Genomic DNA, 18,727 nt, shown 5'->3' with positions numbered 1-18,727 from the left:
CCACTCTGAAGTGCCTCTGCTCAGGGCTGAGCGATCCATGTGGCTCCTGTGAACTCTCCGTGGCCCAGGGTCTTCACCCTATAGGGTGAGGGGCGCCCCCTTCTCCAGCTGCGCTACCTCACCAGTCATGTCGTTTGAGGCATTATTGACCATATGTGTCATTATCTCAGGTTTCATGTCCTAAGCTTGAATAGGACATAAATATCCCTTAAGGCCATGGACAAAAGTAGAAAGAGGTTTAACCCAATTCCTTTCAATGTTTCAGAATCTCCCAGGTGACCCAAGATATGACACAAAGTTATGGACTGCATCCTGTGACCCAGATTCCTTCTGAGGGAAACACACATCTTTGCCCAGAGTTGGGAACTTTCTTTGCGTTCTGTGACCTAGGCACCAAAAGATTCAACAAGCTGGGAATAGAATGGAACTCACTCAACTGACAAAGGACATATACAAAGGAAACCACAGTTAATATCCTACTTGTCAAAAACTGAAAGATGTCTCTGTAATATCGTGACAACAAATGAGACAATGATGTTCATTCTTGGTACTTCTCCTTAAGTACATTGCACTTGAAGTCCTAGACTGGATACTTATGCAAGGCAGAGAAACCAAATTTAACCAGACTGCAAAGGTTCGGCATTTTCCTGAATCAATGGGGCTACCATTAATCATCATCATCATCATCATCATCAATGTCTTTCCCTTCTGAAAAGCCCCTCTCGTGAATTGTAAAAATGAAAAGCTGCTAGCACACTCCGATCGCCACCACACAGGCTACAGGATGGTCACTGTCGTAACCCATCCCGTCCCACAGCACAGAACCCCATGCACACGGCCATCCTTGGGACCCAACTGAAATGCAACAGGAGTAATAAAAACCACTTCAGTTTGACACATCCAACTAGACCCGTGAGTGACATGAGCCCATTGCCTTGCCCTCCACTACATGGGGCAGTCTGGTTTGTGACAGCAAAGATTCTACGCCTACAACTTTAGAATGTGGGTTGGTGACCTCTTTGGTTTTTGAGCCATCCCCTTGTAATTGCTACCTTATAATTGTAAGTTGTCTGCCTTCATCCCCAGCTAAGAGACTTTCCTCCCTTCTCCCCACAGAGTTTGAAACCTGAAACTAAGAGCTTGAACATCATGCAGTCCATGACCAAGGCCACTCAGAAATCACATGCAGTCTGAGGGAGTAGCTGCAGGGACAAGGGCACCTTCACTGTACAGAGGGGACCTCGGAGCCACAGGGATTTCACAGGGGCAATTCAGGGGTCTCTCAACCCACATTATTGAAAGTAAAGTGCTCTCAGGATAAAAATCAAGAGAACGTGGTGCTGTCTGCTGGGCAGGCACCCTCTGATCCTCACACACATCAGGGAGCTCGGAGGAAAGTTGGAGCACAGCACTCCCCAGACGGCTGCTATCCATGAGAGAATAAAAGAAGCAAGAGACAAGTGACATGTTCTACCGGGGGGGACTCCATGTTCTCTGCTCCCCAGCGGCATTTTGTCGCCTGTTTTAGACACCAAAATGACATCCACAGAGAGATGAGCTCAGGACAGCCTTTCCTTAAAACTCTGCAGGTTCCTCTCAGGTGCACAAATGCCTTACCTGTGCTCCTGGTAAGTGGCTCTTTATTCCAGAGATGGGGAGTTGGGAGATGGTGGGATCTAGGCATGTGAGAAGAGGAAAATTGAGGCTAGAGTGAGGTTTGCAGTACCCGCAGAAGGAATAAAGACTCCGAAAGTCGTCCATGGCTCAGGGTTATTTTCTGTATAACACAATGGGGAAATTATCTTTCTAGAATATTTGATCTTTCAATTTAGCAACACAAAGAAGTAATTTTTTTCCTATAAAATAATTAACTTCAGTTTCTATTTCACATTGGTGGATTAAATCATCATCTGCTTGTCATATCAACTGTGAAAGCACATAGCTCCCAATCATTTTAAAGTGAAATGTACTCATTGAGAACCACATATTCATTATGACCTTTGCTTTCTCAAAGAAATATTACATTCATTTTAAAATTTTTCTGGTTTCTTAAAAAAAATGATTTACACCTTCAGAAGGAAATTGGGATCACTGTTCATAACCACACAGTATGCAGCTAGCCCTCCATTTCACAATGTATACTAGTATTTCTTTATGAAGATATTTCCTGTACCAGCTTAAGCTGACAATTTCACATTGAAGGAGTCGCTTGTTAGGCAGTGAGGAAATTCTAATCTGGACGAAAAGGAAAGGCTGAAATTTACACTAAAAACAAAGGAAAAAAAAAAACCTAAGATGTTGAAGGGGAATTATTCTTCTTACCTACATCTCAGAACCATGTGACCAGCCTTCTGTCCTCTGTAGTTCCCGTTTCACTGAGAAGTTCTCGGGAAACTTAGTTAGAATATTCCAGATTTTATGTGTATAAAATCAAGGTTCTTATAACCTTGATTATGCTGAGATCTCTACTTTCCCCCCAGTCTCAATGTATTGATGATACATGGAATGTTTTGCAGCTCCATACATCATGCATTTATTAGAATTGATAAATGTGAAATCTGCCTTGTTAGTAAGCTCCTGACTAATGCACGCCACACTAGTCAGTGTGTGTGTGCGGAAGCACAGCTGGGGAGGAGAACCTGCTGTGAGAATTATTTTACGCTTCTTTTATGAGATGTGCATATCTTCCAGGAGGTTTTCCAACAAATGTCAGCCCAGATATAGCTAATATAAAGGAATATGGAGGTCACACTAGAACAGCTGAGGTCAGTGTGTGTCCAGCACAGTGTGGACACAGCAGGCTGAGTGGGCTTGTGGCTTCAGCCCTCTCTGCAGTCCTCTGCAGCAGCTGCTATCAGTGGAGGCCCCCGAGGGGGAACAACTGTGTGGTTTTCCTTCATCTGAGAACATGAAGAAGTTATCCAGTTCCTTCTGAGAAATTCTCCTATAGGAAAGCTGAGCATTTTTCAGTATTTTTCAAGAATGCTCCACCTAAGATGGGACTTTCTGATTTAACACCAAGATCAACGTTTACTTACACAACCCTGAGAAGCCCTGCATAGATGTGGTCCTAAACTCACAGCTCAATAATGGTAAGACATGCTACCTGGCCAGCTTGTACTATTTGCACTTGGACTTGTAAGGTTCAATTTTATTTTTAAAAATACTTAAAGCAAACCCTGCGTGAGTGAACTTTAAAAAGGGGAGCAAGGGCAGTGTAATTGCCTTCTCAGAAATGTCTCTACAGAATGCATCAAATCCATATCCTTTATACTAACAGAAATCTAAGATTTTATAGGAGACAGAATTGTATACAAGAACACATTTGTGTTTATTCATAAATGGACAAATGTGTGTCCTTTTGTTAATATACATTATTATAGTCACTAAAGCAATTAAGGAGACAGTAAGAGTTTTGTTTTAATCACTTTAGAGCATGTTTATGAAAACACTGAAATGCACTAATACAGTAATATAAAGCTATATCATAAAAGAGTGCTATGAAATATTCTTATAGCCAAGACTAAAACATAGCATCTACCTTCAAAAAAGCTGTATTACAGTCTTGCTTTATTGCTTGCAATAAATATTTCCTATGCCAGCATACTAAATTTGAAAGGGAAGGATACTGATAGTTTTCTTCTCTCAGAGGAGGTTAATCTGCTTGCTGCTTACACCCTAAAGCACATTAGCATGCATTTTCTTTGAAGAACATAACATATGCAGATGTTATAACATTTTGTAGATTACCTGTACAAATATATACATAGAGGCAAGTAAACAATCTCAAAATCAATGAATAAACTCAAGGTGAAACAAATTGCCTTACTTGTAAATTTCTGTATATTGGGCCCGGCGGTGTGGCTTAGCGGCTAAGGTGCTAGCACTGAACGCACCGGGATCCCATATGGGCGCTGGTTCTAGTCCCGGTAGCCCCTCTTCCCATCCAGCTTCCTGCTTGTGGCCTGGGAAAGCAGTCAAGGATGGCCCAAAGCCTTGGGACTCTGCACCCGTGTGGGAGACCTGGAAGAAGTTACTGGCTCCTGGCTTCAGATCAGCATAGCATCGGCCGTTGCGTTCACTTGGGGAGTGAATCATCAGACGGAAGATCTTCCTCTCTGTCTCTCCTCCTCTCTGTATATCTGACTTTCCAATAAAAATACATAAATCCTTAAAAAAATTTCTGTATATTAGAACCAATGTAAGATTTAACACTTAGAATAAACAAAGAATTAAAATGTAGAATGAAAAAGGTTCATGAAACAAAAGCTATGTTCATTTTGGCACAAAATAAATAGCATAGAAATTGGGAAGCATGTTTTACTTAATGACAATCTTATCATTCAGATCCTGTTGGGAGCCGAGCAGCGGGATGCATCCTCCAATCACGGCTGACTGATGTGCAGCTCAGGACAGAGTGGCTTCCAGGAGACAGTGAGGTGGATGGCAGTGTTCCCAGGGGAAAGCGGTGCACTGCGACGGATCCAGAGAGCTGCACGAGGCAGCTGCAGGGACTCATGCTGACAAGAGTTCCAACAAATATTTTTCAACTTTTTCTCTAACATTTACTACACTCATTTTGTCTCCAAAAAGATGAGTAAGAACGGTATGATATCCAGTCTTATTGACATAAGAAATGCCTTTTTGGTTGAAGTCAGCATTGGGATTCCAGCCAATGCCATCCTTCTGCTCTTCCACATCCTCATGTTCTTGCTCAAGCACAGACCCAAGCCCACCGACCTCACCATCGGGCACTTGGCCCTCATCCACCTGGTGATGCTGATCATCATCGGGGTCATAGCCATGGACGTGTTTGCGTCTCAGCAACAATGGGACGACATCACGTGTAAGGCAGTCATCTTCTCCTACCAGGTGATGCGGGGCCTCTCCCTGTGCAACACCTCCCTGCTCAGTGTCCTCCAGGCCATCACCCTTAGCCCCAGGAGCTCCTGGTTGGCCAAGTTCAAACAGACCTCCACACATCACAGCCTGCACAGCTTTTTCTTCATCTGGGTCTTCAATTTGTCCATGAGTGCTCACCTCTTAATCTCCACTGTTGCCACCACGAATCATACGTCCAACAGTTTCATGTTCATCACTAAATCCTGCTCTCGTTGGCCCCTGAATTATTTACTCAGAAACATATTTTACACACTAGGGATCTTCCGGGATGTCTCCCTCACAGGGCTCATGGCCCTCTCCAGTGCCTACATGGTGACCCTCCTGTGCAGGCACAGGAGGCAGTCCCAGCACCTTCACAGCACCAGCCCTTCTCCAAGAGCTTCCCCAGAGCTGAGGGCCACCCGCATCATCCTGCTTCTCACGAGTGTCTTTGTGCTCCTGTACTTGATAGATTGCATTGTGTATTCCTTCTCAGGAATATGGTGGGAAAATGATCCAGTTCGTCTCTGTGTCCATATTTTGATTGGCAACGGCTATGCCACCATTGCCCCTTTGTTGCTAACCAGCAGTGAAAAACGAATGATCACCTTTTTCAAATCCATGTGGTAGCATTAGAGTAATGGTTCCCTTGTTCAGGAATAAACAACATGTCTTTACATGAAGAAATACATCAAAATGATTCATAGATATCCACGGGATATGCTCTCTCTGGGTTCATTGATATCTGTGAAGCTAAGATTTTTCTGTGAAACTATTCACTTTGGCAAATGTTGACAAGTAAGTTATGTACTGTTTAACCCTACAGGAATTCTTGAATAAATCCAAGGTTCCAATTCAAATTAGGTTACAGGAAATGCAGGAAAAGAGAATATGGGCAACAAAGGCAACACTGTGGAGATAACTGGGTTAGTGTCACCTGTGCTCTATATGCTGAGATTGATCACCCATACGCTTAAATATGTACACGTCATCTTGCATCACTCACACCTCAAGAAGGCTGTTACTGTAACAGAGCATCAGCATACACAGGTAACTAGTGAAGATGCATCCAGTTACCCTCAGAACTTGTAACAGGAAGTTCAGAACCAGAGGAGTTCATTGGTACACACTGCACAGTGAGGGGAGTGGATTACAGCAGTGATTCCAATTTCCCTCTAAAGGTGAAATGATGTTTTAAAATGTTTGATGAGTGATTTATACCAATTGTATGCATATTTGTTCTCCATTTCTATCTTTCAAAACCTAAGATTTGATTATTTCTAAAGATCCAATGATTATCTCGCTCCCTGTTTTGGAAGTCTGAGAGCCAGACAGCCTTACCTGCCGGTCCAGCCACACTGGCTGATATGACCACAGGCTGTACATTGCTTACTGCAGGTGAAATCTCTTGCCAAGAGAGCTTTGTTGCCCCTCCAGGCCCTTGTGTTTACAGCGGATGTGGGTCTTTGTGATATGGGTCTTGCCCTGTTACAGACAGCTGCTCACAGGCCAGGGACAGGTGAAACCTTCCTTCAGCCCTCCCAGCTTGCTGTCAGGGTGGGACAGAATCCTACTTTAATTTACTTTTCTGTCCTTTGTGTAACACAAGTCTGTTCTGTCTTGATAGGTTTAAGATATATGTGGGCCAGGCAGCGTGGCCTAGCGGCTAAAGTCCCCGCCTTGAAAGCTCCTGGATCCCATATGGGCGCCGGTTCTAATCCCGGCAGCTCCACTTCCCATCCAGCTCCCTGCTTGTGGCCTGGGAAAGCAGTTGAGGACGGCCCAATGCATTGGGACCCTGCACCCACGTGGGAGACCCTGAAGAGGTTCCAGGTTCCCGGCTTCGGATCGGCGTGTACCGGCCCGTTGTGCTCACTTGGGGAGTGAATCATCGGACGGAAGATCTTCCTCTCTGTCTCTCCTCCTCTGTGTATATCTGGCTGTAATAAAATGAATAAATCTTTAAAAAAAAAAAGATATGTGCAAAGAAGGCAGAAACAAACAATACATTTATCTACAGATACATTTATAAGTAGTACCTAGTTGTTAGAACTGCAATTAATCAAATTCATATGTAAATGTAAATTTAAAGCTGTATACATATACAAAAATACATATGTGTATATCTATGAATGTTTCAACAGTACATGGAGAAATAGAATTAAAAGATTATTTTGTTGCTGGGTACAGGGTGTTTGATACAACAGGGTGCTCCTGCTTCCAAGACCCTAGAAGTAGGACCATTTGCCTTGGGGTCTTCGGAAACATGAACACTCCCTGGGACAATGCATACCAACATAAAGAACTGTGCATGCCTGAACTATTGTGCCAGCACTGCTGATCCACTGCATGACTGCAGTGGTGAATACAGGCAACTGTAACTCACCTAGGACTTGGCATGACTCTACAACAGTTCTGTGCCCACCTCACTCCAGCTCTTTCCCCACACTGCTCTAGCTCTGTTGGGTACAGACAGGAGCAAATTCCCCCTGGGCATGCTCAGCACTGCCATGACTTCAGCAAAGTCACAGGCGACAAAATCAGCTCAGAAGTCAGAAGACTTTCTAGGCACAAATCATGAATTCAGTGGCAAGAGCTACAGGACACCATCCAAAGAACTAATGTTAGAACCATGGGGTTTTTCAGGCTAAGAGAAGTGTATGTATCAGAAACCTCTTTACTAAAAATAATGTAAAACTTCCCCAATCACCCAAGGACAGGAGAATGACAGGATGTGAAGGAGATGTGGCCAGAGAAGGTTCCCACTATGACATGTGGCACTCAAAGTGTCACAATAGGGCCCGGTGGCGTGGCCTAGTGGCTAAAGGCCTCACTTTGAACACACCGGGATCTCATATGTGCACTGGTTCTAATCCCGGTGGCCCTGCTTCCCATCCAGCTCCCTGCTTGCGGCCTGGGAAGACAGTCGAGGATGACCCAAAGCCTTGGGATCCTGCACCTGTGTGGGAGACCTGGAAGAGCTCCTGGCTCCTGGCTTTGGATTGGCACAGCTCTAGCCATTGAGGCTGCTTGTGGACACGGCAGGTCAGAGGCTTGCTGAAGGGCAGCAGCAGGCTAAACTTTTATAGATGTAGAGAAAGGCAGACACAATATTTCCAATCTTTTAAAAAAGAAACCTAGTTGGGTGATGGACCTCACCAACCCCAGCCAGAGTGAGCCAGGGCCCCGAGCCACACAGGCTCACAGCACTTCTGCTAAACCCAGTCTTGGTGGTCTGCTTTGCAGACACGTTGGGTGAGTAATATGTTTTCTGAGGGATTTACTTTCATGTCATTGAAGTGCTATTAGATTGGAACTTTTCCCCTCTGAGTGGTTCTCCACCTAAAGAATTAAAAAGAACAGACCATTTCTCCAGGCCAAATTGTCTGCGCTCTCTGCTTTGGGACGACAATTCCATCTAACTCCAATCACACCTAAGTCCACTGCCAAGAAACCCTGGCTCACACCACAAGCTCTATCACGATTCAGTTCTGATTGTTCTCTTCCTGGAGGCCTGAGTGCGCAGACTCCTTAGGGAGTCAGCCACACAGTGTGCAGGCTCCTGCCTGTGTGCAGACGGGCACACAGGACGAAACAGGACCCCAAGGAAGTTGGCCACCTTCACCCATGGCCCGAAAGGAAAATCTTGAGATCTCATTTAAACTAAAACAGAGTTGGAAGCTTGAGATTAATTTTAGACTTCATTCAGTGTGTGACTAAGGCCACTCAGAAACCAGGTGCTGTGTGAGGAAACGGATGCAGGGACAAGGGTGCCCTCCCACTGTAGGGGGAGGAGCCTCAGCCTCTGGGACTTCACAGGACACTCCAAGAGCTTCAGCCTGTGGCAGAGACACAGCACAGCCTGCAAGGGGTTAAGGCTAATGTGCTCTCAGGGTAAAAGTGGAAGAGCTGGGTGTCATCTACAGTGCTGGACCCTTCTGACCCTCGCACGCAAGCGTCAGGGAAGTCAGAGCAAAGTTTGAGCACAGCTCTCCCCAGTTGGCTGTTATTCAGGAGAGAATACAGGAAGAGGAGAAAGGTGACATGTTCCACTGGGGACTCTGTCCAACGCTCCCCAGCGTGATCTTGTCACCGTTCTCAGACACCAAAATGACATCCACAGAGAGATGAGCTCAGGACGGCCTTCCCTTAAAAAGCTGCAGGTCCTCTCAGGTGCCTAGAGTCCCCACCTGTGCTCCTGGTAAGTGACTATTGCACAGTATCAGCAGCGGGAGGGCTTCTAGGCAGGGTGGGAAAAGGAACAAATCAGGCCTACAGTGAGGTTTTCAGAAGCCACAAAGGAGACGAGGGTTCCACCAGGCTTCACAACTCAGGAAAATTCCCTGTGTAACACAATGGGGAAACTGTCTTCTCAGCATATTTGTTCTTTGGATGTGGCAACACACAAAATTAATACACTATTTTATATAGAAGAATTCATTCTACTGTCATAATTTCATCTGTGTATGGATTGCATGACTTTCATTTGCTTGGTCTACCATCTCTCATTTTTTTTTCAATCACTTTAATCTGCCATAAGTAGGAGCGGAAAAGCAGTTGAGGATGGCCCAAGTTCTTGGGCACCTGCACCCACTTGGGAGACTGAGAAGCTCATGGCTATAGGACCCAAACAGCTGCATCAGCACAAACCAGAACCCACATGGGGGGTAGAGGATTCCTGTGCTGTGCCACTGTGCTGGCCCCTAAAAGCATCTCTTAGTATTTTCTGCTTTAAAAAAAATAATCATTTAAACCTCTAGAAGTAAATGATATTCTTTGTTTTAAAAATACTATGTACAGTTAACCCCTTCCTTTCTGTACAATGTCTACAAGTGGTTTGTCAAAGACCTTTCTCGCCCTGGTTTCAATTTCATAAACATCATACTGAAGGAATCAGCTCTTAGGCTGAGGAGATTCTATTATGAAAAAAGGGAATGGGGTTGAAGTTATACTAAAAAACAGGGGGTGTCCCTCTCTCTCCCAAGAGGGAGCCTTCATCCCAGAGCCCTCATGGAAGGCGCTTTCCCCTTCCTTTTCTCATGCTTACTTTGCGAACAAAACCTCTCTGTCTCAAAAAAAAAAAAAAAAAAAAAAAAAAAAAAAAAAAAAAGCTAAAGCTAAAACAAAGAAAACAGATTGCGATGGGAATTGATCTTTCCCACCCCCTCATGATGGAAACAAAATAGGTCAGAAATACATGTCCAACTGTTCTTTTTCATTCATTAAAAACAACATTTTCACTGGTAAATTCACCTTCTAGAATAAATTTTATATACCTTGATCATGCTTCGATTTATGCTTTTTCCCCAAGCTCAATGCACTGATGACACAAGAATGCAGGTCTACATTCAGCGTGCATTTATCAGAACAATTAAATGTGAACGATTCTCTGTCCTGTTAGTAAACGCCATAGTATTCCACGCTGTTAGTCAGGAACGTGTGTGAGGAGGCATGGCTGGGGAGGACCTGCTAAGAGCACTGCTTTAAGCCGCATTTATGAAAGGCTCGGGTTGTTCAAAATGTTTTATCAGCAGAGAAACAGACACCATGAGTAAAGGAATATAAAGCTAATCATAATGTAACACATGCACATGAATATAAAATGTAGGTATTTGACATGTATGCCCCCTGGAAGCAGGGAGTGTGCTCAGCGCAGTATGGACACAGCTGGCTGACTGAACTCTCATCTTCAGCTGCATCTGATCCTCCATGGAGATCCCCAGGATGTATCCCTGAACACATCCCAAATGTATGGGTTTTCTCCATTTCCATTCTGAGAAAATGAGGGAATTCTGCCAGCTCCTATTGAGGAATCCCCCTAGGCTAATTCTATGGAAAGCAACCAACCACCTACTCAGACAATGGCCTGTTGCTTCCACATGCAAGAAACAGAGAAGAAATCATGGGATCAAGACTGCTCAGAGCCCTCTGTGGAGGCCTCCACTGCCCCCTGCTCCTCACGTAGGGATGGAGCCGGCACATCACAACAGGGCTTCACTCTGCAGAGGTGTGTGCGTGAGGAGCACATCACGGTAAGGATCATGGCTGCAATCTCCACAGAGATCGTTGGTTGCCAAATATTGCCCTGATAGAGCAAACATGTAGAATCTCTAAGTCATGTGCTTGCTTGTATCTGTACATGAGAGAACTAGGGATCAGATTATGAAGTGACAGCAAGTGCTCACACACTTGGTGAATGTCTAACACATTTAAATTCAGGGTCTACACTGAGCATCATTTGGTTTCTTGTGTATCAGAAGTATTTCTCTGAAATGAAACAACATAATGTAACAGTGAGAGACAAGTAACGGCTTGACTCAACCAGTGACAGTTACTGTATAAGGGTGGCCACGTGACTTTCTTTAACATGAATTCACAAAAAGTATGAGGGTTTTCCCTATGCATGCATATTTTATCCGATTTTAAGGGATATAATTGCCTAGTGTGATGGCTCAATTGTGAAAATGCTCGCCTTGCAAGTGCAAGGATCACACACAGTGCCGATTCAGACCAGCTACACTACTTCCCATCCAGCTCCCTGCCTGGGTCTGGAAAAGCAGTAGAAGATGGCAGGGAACCTGCACCCACATGGGAGATCCGGAGGAGAATCCTGGTTTTGGTTCAGCTCAGCTCCAGCCATTGCAGCCACTTAGGGAGGAACCAGTGGATGGAAATTCTTTCTCCATGTCTCTTCTCTCTATAAAATCTGCCTTTGCAATAATAATAAATCTTAAAGAGGGATAAAGAGAGACACGAAGGGGAAAGAACTCACTGTCCCTAACTTGGAAAAATTGAAAGTAAAATTTTAAATAATCAGGAAACGTGCCACATGATGACAGCTTCATGATGCAGACCCTGTTGGAGCCGAGCAGTGGGCTGCATCCTCCAGTCACCACTGACCGGTGTGCAGCCAAGGACAGAGCAGCCTGAGCAGAGTGTGAGGTGGACAGCAGGATTCCCAGGGGAAAGGGATGCACTGCGACCGATCCAGAGAGCTTCAGGATTGAGTAGCTGTAGTTCAGACTGCTCAAAGTAATACTTAAGATACATGATTTTTCTTTTTCCTGACATTTACTAAGTGCATTTTGTCTCCAAAAAGATGAGTAAGAACGATATGATATCCAGTCTTATTGACATAAGAAATGCCTTTTTGGTTGAAGTCAGCATTGGGATTCCAGCCAATGCCATCCTTCTGCTCTTCCACATCCTCATGTTCTTGCTCAAGCACAGACCCAAGCCCACCGACCTCACCATCGGGCACTTGGCCCTCATCCACCTGGTGATGCTGATCATCATCGGGGTCATAGCCATGGACGTGTTTGCGTCTCAGCAACAATGGGACGACATCACGTGTAAGGCAGTCATCTTCTCCTACCAGGTGATGTGGGGCCTCTCCCTGTGCAACACCTCCCTGCTCAGTGTCCTCCAGGCCATCACCCTTAGCCCAAGGAGTTCCTGGTTGGCCAAGTTCAAACAGACCTCCACACATCACAGCCTGCATAGCTTTTTCTTCATCTGGGTCTTCAATTTGTCCATCAATTCTCATCTCTTATTCTCCGTTGCTGCCACAACAAATCACACAGCCAGGAATGTTTTGTTAGTCACTAATTCCTGTTCTGTTTGGCCACTGAAATACTTACTCAGGCACACATTTTCCATGTTGGGGCTCTTCCGGGATGTCTCCCTCACAGGGCTCATGGCCCTCTCCAGTGCCTACATGGTGACCCTCCTGTTCAGGCACAAGAGGCAGTCCCAGCACCTTCACAGCATCAGCCCTTCTCCAAGAGCCTCCCCAGAGCTCAGGGCCACCCGCACCATCCTGCTGCTCATGGGTGTCTTTGTGCTCCTGTACTTGACGGACTGCATTGTGTCTGCCTTCTCAGGGATGGCATGGAATGACGCAGTTCTCCTGTGTATCCATATTTTGATTGGCAATGGCTATGCCACCATTGGGCCTTTGGTGCTAATCCGTAATGAAAAACGAAGGGTTAAGTTTTTGCAATCCTTGTGGTAGAAGGAAGGCTAAGGCCTCAACTGTTCAGTAACAAATAACCTGTCTTTAGTTGACCAAATACTTTGACTTCAAAGTCAATCTTGGGTGCCAACAGGATACACATGCTGAGTTCATTGAAATTTATGAAGCTAAGTTCTTTCCTGCAGAAATATTGACTTTGGTACATGTTGGGAAGTCAATAACGGAGTATCTAACTTACAACAACTACTTGGGCAAATTCAAGGAACGGATTCAATCAGACATCTAACAACCTGAGCTTGCACTTGTGACTGGGGACAGACATGGGGGTCTAAGCAGACACAGAGAACACTGTGGAGGTGACAGATCACAGTCACCTGTGCCACGTAACCTGCCCTCACTCATTTGTACGCCTCAAATGTGCACATGTCGTGCTCTGTCACTGGAACCCCAAGAAGCTGTTACGGCAACACAGGATCAGAACAGACATGTAACTACAAAAGAGATGGATCTGGTCACCTCTGAAACTCAAAGGAACCAGATGAACCCACGAACTCAAACGTTTCATGCATGATTTATGGCAATCATTCTGCAATGGTATCTCAAAAAGCTTAAGGTTGGATGATTCCTAAGGAAAATGCGTTATCGTGTTCCCTGGTTTAGACGGTCCAGCACCAAGTGACCCAGGGTGGGAAAACTACACGCTGTACATTGCTGACCCTGATCAACACCTGCCAAGGGGGCTTTCTGCCCGTCACTGCCCAAGCCCAGGGGGATGAGGCCCTATTTCAGACCCCTCCCAGTCTGTGGTCCCTGGTGGGCTGAAATCCTCCTCTACTTTGCTGTCTTTCTAAATAAATTCTGTTCCGTTTTGACCAGTTGTCTCTGGACATGTAACTTAACAATTATATAGAGAGAAAACACTTATTATCTACCAAAGCCTCTGAGAACTAGTTTTTCTTTTCTAAATGAGAAAAATTGGAAGACACATCAGCAACACATAAATTCTCTAAATTAGCAGTGACACATCTGGAAGTGAAATTAAATTCTACATACAAAGTCTTAAAAATTTTTTTAATAAATTTAATCTACATAATACATTTAAAACTATAAAATGTTACTGATTGTAAAAGACCTTTATTTATGGGAGAAAATTTGTGATTGAGATGGTTTCAAATTCCTCTAAATTTGTATACACACGCACAAGCAATATGTATTAAAAATACACATATAAAGACCTTCCAGAAATCCATGGAGAAATAGATTTAAAAATTATTTTAATTTGTTGCTATAAGCTTTTGCTTTACAGATTACAGCACAGCAGCATTGCAGCTAAGCCTCCACCTGCAGCACTGGCATCCAGTATGAGCACCAGTTCAAACATTGGCTGTCCCACTTCTGATTCAGCTCCCGGCTTCTGGCTTGGGAGAGCAACGGAAGAGGGCTCAAGTGTTGGGCACCTGTACCTGTGGGGGAGACCCAGATGAAGCTCTAGGTTCCTTGCTCCAGCTAAGTCCAGCTCCAGCTATTGTGGTCATTTAGAGTGAACCAGAAAATAAGATATTCTCACTGTCTCACCCCCCCATACTTTCTCATTCTCTCTCTCCCCCTCCCTTCCTCTCTCTACCTCTCTCCATCCCTCTCCATCAGTGGGTGTTATGAATTGGCTCAACCTGGCTTGCCCCAAGACCTGAGCCTAACATATGCTGGTGGGTACTGAAACCTGTCCTGGTCTAGGCTGCTCCCAGTCTTGATTGTTGCTGTCACCTGCAAGGAGTGCATCTTGACAGAGGAGTTCCCCAAGCTCCTCCATCAGGTCTCCTTCCAGCCCGACTTAGTCCACCTCCTGTCCTGGCAGCTACAACAGCCTTGCATAACCAACCCACCCCCATTCTGGCTCACACTGTTGGATGCTACAGCCTTACCTAGCTGGACCACCCCTAGACCCAGCTCTCAGGTAGTTCAGTGGTGCTGACATCTAACCCAGCCAATCCTATACCCATTCTGGTTCCTGTGAGCACCAGCTATCACTGGAGTCCTGCCCAATCTGGAAGAGCCCAGACACAGACCACACCCAAGCCAAGATATACTGCAGTCAAGTCCAGTCCAGTTTGCCACCTGCATCTCTGCTCTTGCACTCACAAGTAGAAACTACAATCCAGCTGGGACACCCCCTTACCTTCCCAACCAGGCCCTGCTCCCAGCCACAGATCTTACGCAAGCCAATGGTTGCTCTGATCTAGCATGGCATAGCCCATCACCTGTCTTGGCCTTTGCTATCAGATGCTGGAATCTGGCCTGGTCTAGCCCACTTCCAGTACCAACCCTCACTATTGGGTGCTGCAGCCTAGCCCTGCCCAGTCTGCCACCATCCCTGGCTTTCAAGCAAACTGGTAGGTGTGATAACCTAGCCCAGCATAACACACGTTCCATCCTGGCTCCTGCACAGTGTGCTAAGAGTTGGCCCGGCCCTGCTCGGTCTGTGCCCCAGCCCCTGAACCAGCCCATGCACTTACCAACTAGTGCAGCAATCTTGCCCAGCCTGAGCAGCACCCAGCACTGACTCTGCTCACCAGCAGGAGCTATAGCCTACCAGGGGAGTTCCCCAAGTTCCCCCATCAGGTCCATTCCCAGAACCACATTTCACGTGTGCCAGTGGGTGCTATATCCTTACTCAACATAGTCTGCCCCCTCTGTCTTGGCCTGTGTGTGTACTGGTGGATGTTGTGGCCTGGCCCACCTCATACCCTATTCCTAGGTGTGCCTATGAGTGTGCAGCCTGGACCAGCCAGGCCTATTTCAACTCCAGTACCAATGAGTGTCAGAGTTCCAAGGTCATGCCTAGCAGATCCTGTCACCCATCCCAGCTCATGAACAGATCAACAGATATTGCAGTTCCACAGGGATGAGCCCCATTTCCTCCCCCAGAATCTGCTGATATACCCGATTCTCTCATGTGCTGGTTAGTGTCATGGTTCTTCCTAACACTACCTGTCTCCTGTTCAGACACTCACTGGTGATTACTGTGATCTAGCCCTGCCAGGTAGGCCCCTAGCCCTAACTTCAATGTGTGTCAGTGGGTGATGGTCAGCAGTGGTCAATGCTAATTAGCCCAGCTCAGGTCTCCCACATGATCGGGAGCATTGACCTGACCCAGAAACGTCCTCCAGCTTCCCTTTTCTGAATCACTTGGCCTCAGCCCCCTCACTTACCTGCAGGTATAGTGACCTTGTCGGCAGAGGTCCCCAGAAGTCATTCCTCACCTGCAACATACACCCTCAGGGGTGCTCCTTTCCACACATCCCTATACCCACACCTGCTCAGTTCAATCTACAGCCTTCATTCCGTGAGCACATGGGTTCCCCAGCTTAGTCTTCTGGCAGGGTGGTATGCTGGCCTGGAGTCCTGTCCATCCACCCTGCATTTCAGAGCCAGTCCCCCGGCACAAATGCTGGCCTTGGATGCTACCCCTCCTACTACCTGGGACTCAAGCATGTTAACGAGTCCGCAAGCCTAGTCTACCAGCACATCATAACAGTTCCAATTCTCATTCGGCTCCCTGCTTATAGTCTGGGAATGTAGTAGAGGATGGCCCAAAGCCTTGGGACCCTCCCAATAATTAACAGTGTTTCACTACTGGGCCCAGTTCTATGGCTAAATGGCTAAATTGTCACCTGGTAAGCACTGGGATACCACAGGGTCACCAGTTGATGTCCTGGCTGCTCCATCTGCCATCCAATTCCCGGCTTATAGCATTAGAATGTAGTAAAGGTTGGCCCCAAACCTTGGGACCCTCTACTCACATGGGAGACCTGGAAAAAGCTCCTGGCTCCTGGCTTCAGATCAGCTTAGTTCTGGCCATTGTCACCATTTGGGGAGTGAAACAACAGATGGAATATGTTCCTATTATTCCTCTCTGTAAATCTGATCAGCCCTTCCAGTGAAAATAAATAAATCTTAAAATGTTATTTTGGAGCAAAAAAAAAAAAGTAACAGAAGAAAGGTGGACAGGAGGGATAGGGAAGGGTTGGAGGAAGAGAGAGATGGATGAAAGAAGGTGATATCATCATGTCCTTAGAATTTTATCTGCAAATCACAATCAATGTTAAAGATAAAATTTTAAATTAAAAATTGTTTTAAAAGAAAAATAAAGATGGCATAGAAAACTAAACCTCTGCCTATGGTGTCAGCATCCCCATATGGATACTGGTTCAAGTCCTGGCAGCTCTGCTTCTAATCCAGCTCCCTATTGGCATGGGAAAGCAACAGCAAATGGCCCAAGTCCTCAGACCTTGCAACCACATGAGTGACCTGGAAAAAGCTCCAGGCTCCAGGCTTTGGACTGACCCAGCTCCAGCTGTTGTGGCCATGTGGGGAGTAAGTTAGTGGATGGAAGATTCTCTGTGTATGTCTCACTCTTAAATAAATCCTTAAAAAGGAACTAAAAATATGGAATAAAATACAAGAAAATTAATGTAATAAATTAATTTTTGAAAGGCATGGCTATTCGACAAAAGATTTCTCCCTCTCAAAAAAAAAAAAAGTACAAATTAGTAAAATCAGAGTAGAAAAAGATGACCATGAGTGCCACAGAAATTCAAAAGACCATGAAGGGCTGTTAGAAAAACTGTATACCAACAAACTTGGAAAACGGGGAAAATGGATGTTCTGAACACATGACTAACTAAAATGTAACGGAATCTGAGCAGATAAGTCACGGTCAATCAACTGACTTGTTGATTAGAGAGCTCCAAAGACTAGCTGAGCACAGAATGCTTCCTCATTTTACATTACTAAACATTGGAAGGGTAAGTAATGCGAATTTGTTAAACTATCCCTACAACATGTGTAGACAGTGGGATGCTGGACTGTCTGACATTGTACCAACAATGTCGGGGTGCACTTAAATGAGACTGATAGAATTCTGATTCCTTATGAAGGACTACACTATTGTAACAAAATGGGGAAAATCTGATGGGGGTGGGCATTTTGGGGGGTGGAAATCCCAGCCTATATGAAGTTGTATCACATAATTCAAAATTCAAAATAAAAATATATTTTAGAAACAACAACTATCCCTAGAATTGATAAGGAAGGAACCCTCCCAAACCCATTGCACAGTTGTAGCATTATTCTGATACCAACACCAGATAAACACACAAGCAAACTCAACAAAACCTACGCACCAAAACCCCTGCTGCATGCAGAGCAAAACTACATCCCAGCCACACACACACACACACTGCAAAACTACACCCCAGCCACACACACACACACACACACACAAACTGCAAAACTGACTGCAAAACTACACCCAGCCGCCACACACACACTGCAAAACTGACTGCAAAAACTACACCCCAGCCACCACACACACACTGGGAAACTGATGGCAATGGTACTAAAAAAATGTACATTTGATCAACTGGGTACTATCATGATTCAAGCATTGTGAGACATATGCAAATCCATAAATACAAAGCAACAGGTTAGAATGAAAAATGTGATTTCAACATGCAGAAAAAGCATTCCATAAAATTCAGCATTTGTTCATTAAAAATCCTATTAAATAAATCAGCTAGAACAATAGTTACCAAATCATAGAAATAGATTTAATCTATGTACCTTTAAAAGAGGATTTTTAAATGTCTTGCTTGTTTGCATTTAGAAATTTCATCGTAACAGTAACATTAGCTTTTTGTTTCTAAAGAAGCTACAAAAATAAAATTCAGTATAAATAAAAATATCTCAACACAGTAAAGGTTATATATGATAAGCCCACAAGTCACCATCACGCATAGTAAACAAAAGGTGAAATTGTTCCAAAATCAGAAATAAGGCTAGGATGCCAACTTTCACTACTCATTAAATACA

The 18,727-nt window shown here is 44.9% G+C and overlaps 1 protein-coding gene and 1 pseudogene across 1 annotated transcript; both read left to right on the top strand.

Annotated features, from left to right (window-relative positions):
* Positions 1–4,593: 4,593 nt before the first annotated feature.
* LOC101516095 (vomeronasal type-1 receptor 90-like) lies at positions 4,594–5,511 on the top strand. Its single transcript, XM_004581683.2, has one exon. The coding sequence runs from the start codon at positions 4,594–4,596 to the stop codon at positions 5,509–5,511; it is 918 nt and encodes a 305-aa protein (XP_004581740.2).
* A 6,469-nt stretch (positions 5,512–11,980) lies between these two features.
* On the top strand, positions 11,981–12,907 carry LOC101516339 (vomeronasal type-1 receptor 90-like; annotated as a pseudogene).
* The last annotated feature ends 5,820 nt before the right edge of the window (positions 12,908–18,727 follow it).

The sequence above is a fragment of the Ochotona princeps genome, chromosome 21 (genome assembly GCF_030435755.1).
Source record: "Ochotona princeps isolate mOchPri1 chromosome 21, mOchPri1.hap1, whole genome shotgun sequence".
In the NCBI taxonomy this organism is placed as follows: domain Eukaryota; kingdom Metazoa; phylum Chordata; class Mammalia; order Lagomorpha; family Ochotonidae; genus Ochotona; species Ochotona princeps.
The sequence above is the reverse complement of the archived record's forward strand: the minus strand, read 5'-3'. Positions and strand labels throughout refer to the sequence as shown.